The sequence below is a fragment of the Myotis brandtii genome, unplaced genomic scaffold, assembly GCF_000412655.1.
Source record: "Myotis brandtii unplaced genomic scaffold, ASM41265v1 scaffold147, whole genome shotgun sequence".
NCBI classification, from domain to species: Eukaryota; Metazoa; Chordata; class Mammalia; order Chiroptera; family Vespertilionidae; genus Myotis; species Myotis brandtii.
Window position 1 is genome coordinate 401,808 of NW_005355292.1, and position 8,672 is coordinate 410,479.

An 8,672-nucleotide genomic window follows, 5' to 3' on the forward strand; every position below is an offset into this window, starting at 1 on the left:
GTGCGCGCCTGTGAGCAGCCCAGGGCCCTCGCCGAACTGTCAGCCGCCCCAGTTTGCAAGTAAACCGCCTCCTGGGAGGGGGCCACGCCCTGCTTAGCTCATCAGCTTTCTGTCTAATGCAAGAAACGTTTTCTCTGAGTAGGGTCTCCCAGCTCGCTTGGGGCTTTCGCTTTCTTGAAAGGGCGCATTCACAGACGCCAGGAGCCATCTGCTCGGGACAGGAAATGAGTCTCTGAGACCCGACGAGCCCTGGCACCGTGGTGGACTGGAGACTTTGTTTAATGGAGAGCTTTGATAGGCTCGGGCTTAAAGGAAGCGAGCCTGTTCCCTCCCCCGGGGAACTTGTGTTGGTTACCGGACGCACAAGGGTGGTTTTGAGTAGCATCTTTGATACTTTGCGGGGTAGGGGGTTAAAGCGATGACTGACCCTATGGCTCGATTAAGGAAGTTATTGAGCTAAATGCTGCGGGTAGAAAGAAATAACAGGCCAGCCTCACTCGCAACCCAGTGGAGAAGAGAAACCTAGAGGCAGAACCGAGTAAAGCGAGCTATTGTGCAGCGCGAATCTCATCCCCTTGACGGTGGACGCTCCCCATTGCTGTGCACCCGCACCTGCCACTCAGTCTGCGGGCTTTCTGGGAGCGCAGGCAGGTGGGTGGCTGACACCCCCTCCCCAGTGGCTGAGGGACTGGTGGATAAGTGCCCGTCCCTGAACTGCAGGTGGGGGGACACTGGCCTGCGCTGCCGGCCTTGCCCCTCGATGTGTGGGCGGCGGACTCAGCACCTGCGACCCTGGGCACCGCTGCCATGGCAGAGCTCAAGGCTTTGCCCCACACCTGCTGAATCAGAACCCGCACCTTAACAGACTCACCAGGGGCCCCTCTGCCCGTCCAAGTCCGAGAAGCAAAGGTCAAAGCCAGGCTCGCCCCGCAGCCCAGCCGCTGCAGCGTCCCCTGGGAACTCGTTGGAAGTGCAAATGCTGGCGCCCCACCCCAGGCCTTCTCCATCCAACTCTCGGGGCGGGGCCCAGAGAGCTGTGTTCTAACTGGCCCTGCGGGTGATTCAGGTTCGCGGGTGAAGTTTGGGAACCACTGACCTAGTGGTTTAAAAACTGTAAAGTGAGCTTCCCCCCCCCCTTTAATTAGAGGTCAGGTCCACTTTGCCTGACTCTGTCTTTGTTTCCTTCTCTTTTTCAAAGTTGATGATCCGACGCCCTTTGACGTTCAAGCTGAGGTAACTCTGAAGACAAACTTTTTTGCCACGAGAAACGTCTGCAACGAATTACTGCCCATAATAAAGCCTCATGGTGAGTCCAGCGTGTGGATTGTCACGTTGCATCACTCAGAACGGAGTGAGCCAGGGCCTCTGCTTCCCAAAGGGGCCACCCAGGGGTGCTGTTCTCTGAGGGGGAAACATAGAAAATGGCATTATTTTAAAAAATAGATAGATAGATAGATAGATAGATAGATAGATAGATTTCAGAGAGGAAGGGAGAGGGGGAGAGAGATAGAAACATCAATGATGAGAGAGAGTCATTGATGGGCTGCACGCCCCTCACCAGGGACTGAGCTCACAACCGAGGCATGCGCCCTGACCAGGAATTGAACCCGGGACCCTTCAGTCTGCAGGCCGACGCTCTATCCACTGAGCCAAGCCGGCTAGGGCCAGGCATCATTTTTTTATAGTGCTGTGTCTGGTCCTCACCCAAACATTTTAGCTTTAGCTTTAAAAGGGATGTATGCCACATGGTGATGCTCTTGAGTCTCCCATGACATGAACTCAATCCTAGAACAATAGGTGTTGCGAGTCTTAAAAGTCGTCTTGCCTTTTTGCAACCTCGGGGAGTCCTCCTCCAGCTCCCCAAGGTGAAGGGGCCACACCCAGCTCCCCTGGGGTTGGGGGTGGTGTCCGCCCTAGCATTATATGACTTTCCCTGTATTCCTTTCTTCTTGCACCAAGCTTGGTCTCGGATTCAGAACACCCACAAGAACATTTTCTTTACTAGGAAATATCTTGCCCACACTCCAAAGCATTCAATAAATAACTTTAATTGTTTCTTGCACAAATATGTGTTGAGTGCCTCCCGTAACCCAGTCATTACTCTGGTGATGTGTGCACCATGGGCCAGGACAGTCGTGCCCTCGGAGCACCGAGTCCAGTGGGGGAGACTGTCATTAGCAAAGAATCACAAGCTTCTATTACAACTGTGCTGGAGGTGGGAGGAGGAACGGGGTGGGGGGCGCGGGGGAGGTCGCCGGGGAAGGCTTGCTTCCCTGAGGAGTTTGTTTCCCAAGAAGTCAACTGTGAGTCTAAGAAAAAGCAACACTGTGATTCTCATTAGAAATGCGCTTTTAAAAATTTAACATTTTGAATAACGATGATCTCTAGTGCAAAAACCTTAAAATCTAAAAAGTTGCCTGAGAGAGTTGCACCTGTATTGCCATCCGCCCCCACCCCAGCTTGCCCAACCCCTGTCTCCAGCCCCCACAGGTAATTCTCTTTATTGGCTTCTTCGCGGGGTGGGATCCTGGGAAATCCGCAGGTAGAGCTGCAGGTACTGGCAGGTACGGCAGAAGGGAGCCCTGGGTCCTGGTTCATGGAGTTGGTGAGTGCCTAGGGCCAAGTGGGTGGAGTTTTACATTCATATCTAAGCAAATCTAAATGCATTTTTTTGCTCCCTTTTTTACACAAAGGGAGACGTTAAGCATACTGCTTGCCACCTTGTTCCTTTCGTTCACTCTATCTGGGGCTCTTTCCAGACCAGGACAGAGCTTTCCTATCCTTTCTTACTGCTGCGTAGCATTTCACTGCAGGGGTGTCTCTCACCAAGTACCAGGATGTCTATTCCCTGTGGATCTTAGAATCATAGAATTTGAAAGCTGCAAGGTGCTGGAGAAGCCTTACTTCCTACACCTGCACTTTCAGAGAAGGAAACTGAGGCCCAGAGAAGTGAACACAGCCAGGCGGTGACGGAGCTGGAACAGTACCCAGGTTTCCTGACTACACCCCTCAATCAAATCAGGATAATTAGTTCTCGTGAAGTAAGGATTGCAGCTGCCAAGTGATCGCAAACCAAGCCCTTTGAAAGAGAAAAGAAGGCTGGAGGGAGGGTGGGGCTCAGGGATCAACCCAGGACAGGTGAGTCGCTGGAGGGCAAAATGCTGAGCATCAGTGCTTCTTGATTTGTAGGGAATTGCTAGCTCCCTGATTTAAAAGCCACTCTTTCTTTAGGTTTATATATCACTTTAATTTTTAAAAAATATATTTTTATTGATTTCAGAGAGGAAGGGAGAGAGAGAAACATTCATGATGAGAGAGAATCATTGATTGGTTGCCTCCCTGCACGCCCCCCACCCCCCGACCAAGGATGGAGCCTGCAACCTGGGCATGTGCCCTGACAGGGAGTCAAACCAGGACCTCCTGGTTCATAGGTAGATGCCCAATCACTGAGCCTCTCCACCCAGGTTATATCACTTTAAAGAGTTATTCCGCTTGCTTATTTGTTTGAGATTCTGAGTAAATAGGTTAAGCAAGTGTCCAGCCACTAGGGGGAGCAACTTGCCCACTCTTTCTAGAAGAGTGTTTCTGGACCAGTGAGGCCACCTGGACCTCAGCGGAGGGGGATGGGGAGGCATGGCTGCAGCCCTTCTCGGGGCTGATTGCACCCATCTGGCTTTTGAGACTGTCACCCCTTGGCCTCTCCCAGAGTGTGTCCTTAGATCAAAGAGGACACTTTTGCCCTGGCTGGTGTGGCTCAGTTGCTTGGAGCAGCATCCCGTGCACTGGAGGATCTCGGGTTCCAACCTTGGTTGGGGCTCGAGCAGGAGGCAACCAATTGATGTTTCTCTCTCACATTGATTGTTTCTCTATTTTTTTCTCTCCCCCGCAAAACCCACAAACATATCCTCGGGGAGGATTAAAAGAGGACACTTCTTCCTCTTAGGTTTTGTATTTTCATCAGAGGCATAGGGTAGCTCCCATAACTTGATTTTCTTTTCTATCTTCCATTTCCATATATATAATATGTTTTTTAAGTATACATATATATACATATATACATATATATATACATACATATATATATATATATATTGATTTCAGAGAGGAAGGGAGAGGGAGAGAGAGATAGAAACATCAATGATGAAAGAGAATCATCAATCGGCTGCCTCCTGCACACCCTACACGGGGGCTCAAGCCCAAAACCCAGGCATGTCCCTGAGGGGGAATCAAACCAGGACATCCTAGTTCAGGGGTGGGCAAACTTTTTGACTCGAGGGCCACAATGGGTTCTTAAACTGGACCGGAGGGCTGGAACAAAAGCATGGATGGAGTGTTTGTGTGAACTAATATAAATTCAAAGTAAACATCATTACATAAAAGGGTACGGTCTTTTTTTTTTTTAGTTTTATTCATTTCAAACGGGCCGTAGTTTGCCCACGGCTGGGCTAGTTCATAGGTCGATGCCCAACCACTGGCCCACACGGGCTGGGCTAGAGTCGTGTCTTTTCATCAGCAATTACACCTGCACCAGGATTCAATCACAGTCCCTCGTGGCAGAGCCAACCAGCGGCCGTCTGTGTGACCTGCTTCCGTGTTTTCGCTGTCGTTCCAGGCAGGGTGGTGAACATCAGCAGTCTGCTGGGCTCCCGCGCCCTGGAGCAGTGCTGCCAGCCCCTGCAGGAGATGTTTCGCTGCAAGGACCTCACAGAGGGGGACCTGGTGGACCTCATGAAGAAGTTTGTGGAGGATGCGAAAAATGAAGTGCATGAGAGCGAGGGCTGGCCCAACTCGGCCTACGGGGTGTCTAAGTTGGGGGTCACGGTCTTATCCAGAATCCTGGCCCGGCAATTGGATGAGAAGAGGAAAGCCGACAGGATTCTGCTCAATGCGTGCTGCCCCGGGTGGGTGAAGACAGACATGGCTGGGGATTTCGGCTCCAGGACTGTGGAGGAGGGGGCAGAGACCCCGGTCTACTTGGCCCTCCTGCCTCCGGATGCCACTGAGCCTCAGGGCCAGCTAGTCCGGGACAAAGTGGTCCAGGACTGGATGAATGACTTCTGTAGTGCTTGCTGCTAAATAAATGAGGGGCGGGTGAAGGGATTCCGGTGCTGGAGTCTGGTGTGTTTCTGTCCTTCAGGAGTGTGGATTGCGATCTCCCCGTGGGAAGATGTCTAGTTCTGAACTCAAGCCAAGTGACTTTGTTACACCCACACTGGAGCCTGCAAGGAAGAACCTAGTCGTGTGGTTGTCAAATGTTAGAGGTTGTCAAATGTCAGAACCGGCTGGAGGGCATGTTACATCATTGCCCAGAGCTGGGGCCCAAGAATGGGTGCTTCTCACAAGTTCCCAGGGGCTGCTGGGGCTGCTGGGGCTGCTGCGGCTGCTGCGGCACTTCGAGAGCTGCTGGTCTAGAGGTCTCAGACAATGGGGGTTTCCCAGCTGCCCTCTGCTGCTCCTGGGCTGTTGACTGTGGAGGGTGATGACTTAGCCTGTTTCCTTAGCTCTGCACCTCTGCCTCTGCCTTGTATCCCATTGTTCTATTACATTGAGTACATTTTATAAAAATCATATTTTATTGACTTCAGAAAGGAAGGGAGAGGGAGAGATAGAAACATCAGTGATGAGAGAGGATCATTGATCGGCTGCCTCCTGCATGCCACAACCCTCCCTCTGGGGAGCAAGCCCACAACCCTGGCATGTACCCTGACCAGAAATCGAACTTCAACTTTCTGGTTCATAGGTTGATGCTCAACCACTAAGCCGCTCTGGCTGAGCTCATTTGAATGCATTTTCATTGGTTCTTATATTTAAGTTGTAGATGTAGCTTGAAGGGTGCAAGAAGAATGTCTTCCATTTATTTATTTTTGGGGGGGGATATGATTTCCTCCATAATGGGCTTTTCTTTTAGGCTTTGCGTTCTATGTTCTTCCCAGGTTGTGTGCAAGGTTGCCCTGCCACTTTTTTCATCTTGTTCTGTGTCCAGACCATCTCTTTGCTCCAACATATGCAGATGTCTTCTCCTTAACCGCTCCCCTCCCCTCAGGCCTATAGCCCAGGTGATTCTTCAGATGCCTCCCCTGCCCGCTCTGTACTCTCCGACTACAGGCAGCTCCACATTCACTGCTTTCATTTTTTAAAATATATTTCTATTGACTTCAGAGAGGGAGAGGGAGAGAGAGAACCTCCCACACAGTTGAAAATCCAAGTATAACTACTACTTGAATTGGTCAAAGTTAATTTAAATTAACTTCCCTCATACCTGGAGTTCTTTGGAGGTAGGTGACATAAATACATTATGTCATGTGTATTATTTTACATAATTGTATTAGAACAAAGTTGCGTCTGGTGTTTTTTAACACAAATAGACTGGTTCTCTCTCTTTTTAAATGGTGAGTATCAGCAGTTCTTTCATCTCTTATTAGTTCAATGTCGTGTGGAGTGAGGCTAGGATTTGAAAAATCTCCCATTTGTCAACACTGTTTTTGTAAAAACGAAGTTTATATCTTCATTAGAACATCAATTTTCATGAAAGTAATTTTTTTTTCTTGGTAAATGGTCACTACTTTAGTTTCCCTCTGCTTCCACTTTAAGACCATTCCCCAAATTGACCATCAGAGGATGTACATTGGGGGCACTTGGTATGTGCCAAATGGAGGTGGAAATGGCTAGGCCAGACATCCAGCATTCCCAACTATTAAGATACTAGTGTCCTGGTGCACGGTTCCATGCACATTGAAAGGAAATGAATTAGAAGAAATGTTTTAATATCACTATATGTGTATTGCTAATGAAAAGAAAATAGGATTCTACCGAGTCTCCTATCTATCTACTCCAGGATTTCTGTGAGTATCAAATGAGATGAGGCACAGAAAACACTTCACAAACATTTGGTTAAAGTGTAAAATGTTTGCACCTGGCTATAAAGCAAGTCAGGTTTCTGGGCTGAAGAAACTCAAAGGAGGCTAGTCACTAGGGCAGTGGTTCTCAACCTTGGCTGCACATTAGAATCACCTGGGAATCTTTTTAAAATCCTGATTTCTGGGCCTCATCCTTTGGAAATTCTGTTTCTTTGTTATGGGGTGGGGCCACAAGGATTTTAAAAAGATTCCCAGGTGATTCTAACGTGCAGCCAAGGTTGAGAACCACTGCACTAAAGAGAGGAAGCTGGGCGTTGCTATGTGACATCATTACCCAGTGCCCATAGCAACCATGGCTGGGCTGGGCTGGGCAGGGCACCTCATTTTATGCCATGGGGTCTTGTCAGCATTGGCTGTGATTTGGTGGGGTGTCGCTCTGGGGTGGTGGCGGGGCCTGTGTCCCACTTGGGGGAAGCCAAGTGTTGGTTTGTCAGCGCCAGGTCCATGGTGCCATTTATTTTTAAATGGCCAGTGGGCGTCATGGCAGCACCTGTGTTGAGCATCTTCCCCCTGGTGGTCAGTGCATGTCATAGCTACCAGTCGGACAGATGGTCACTTAGTCTTTTATGTATATAGACTAGAGGCCCGGTGCTTGAAATTCGTGCACAGGTAGGATCCCTAGACCTGGCTGGTGATCAGGGCCAATTGGGGCCTTCCTTTGTTCTGTGCCGTCCTCTGGTGGTCAGCACACGTCATAGTGAGCAGTCGAACTCCCAGTCGGTGGAACTCCTGAGGGGACAATTTGCATATTAGCCTTTTATTACATAGGAGGATTCTTGGTTATTTGAGAGAGGTGATAGATCCCCTTGGGAATCTGAGACAAACTATATACTCTTTCTCCAGAAACATACATCTATTCAAAAGGTTCTGTACAATTTATAGTGTTCATGGTCCTCCCAGTCCCACCCCTATCCCCACCACCCAAAAAACAACACTTTCATGATTGCCTTGCCTTCAGGAGCCCTGGACTAGATCTGAAAATTCCCAAGGGATCTTAAATGGGTAGAGGCCTCTACAAAATTACCACCTCCGTCAACAGGTGGCACTGCTTGGGTTGGCTGGCACTGCTTCCCAGCTGGTGCAACGGGTGCTCAGGAGAACCACACCCTTCACGGTGCCTCTCGCCCTGCAGCTGTCAGGCCAGGCTGGGCGGGTCTGAACTGGCCAGGTCCGAAGGCTCGTGAGAACGACCGGAAGGGGTTACAGTTTATCTGTAAATATGAATGCTCTTTAGAGTTGACGAGAAGCCCCATTTCTGAGCCAGAGTGCATGGAAGGAAGCTCATCTCATGAATTAATTTATTCACTTCGCTGATGCCAAGGGTGGAAAGGTGCGGTGTGTGGGGAGGAGGCACCGTAATCAGAGTGCCCGAGCCTTCTGCGGCCCACCTCCTCCTGAGGGCTTGGGTGACGGGAAGGATGGGGTGAGCCATGGGTCCCAGCTTTCTAAATCCCACGGTTCTCCGATCTGCAACTCCAAACCCCTCCTCAGGCCGGCTGATCCAGTGACCGACGTCCCCTTTTGCTGGGTGGGTCAGGGGAACTCCGGGTGAGAGGCGGAGCCACCCTGCCCACTTGGGTGAGGTCTTAGGGGACAGTCTCACAGCGAGGGAGCGAGCTAGTGGCCCCCGGTGATGGACACCCAGCGCCCGCGGGGAAGCAGCGCGCAGGTCCCGCCCACTCACTGAGAACCCGCCTCCCAGCCCCACCGCCAGACGAGATGCCGCCTCCTGATCCGTCCCCAGGTCAAGGGCCC

At 50.5% G+C, this 8,672-nt stretch overlaps 1 protein-coding gene across 1 annotated transcript in view; it reads left to right on the forward strand.

The window, feature by feature from the left end:
* Positions 1–5,108, forward strand: part of CBR3 (carbonyl reductase 3) — a 5,581-nt gene extending 473 nt beyond the window's left edge. Inside the window, exons 2-3 of the mRNA XM_005861279.2 lie at positions 1,199–1,306; positions 4,613–5,108. Of these exons, the coding sequence (XP_005861341.1) occupies positions 1,199–1,306; positions 4,613–5,076 (572 nt within the window). The 3' untranslated portion in view covers positions 5,077–5,108. The remainder of the gene's footprint in view (positions 1–1,198; positions 1,307–4,612) is intronic.
* Positions 5,109–8,672: the final 3,564 nt, after the last annotated feature.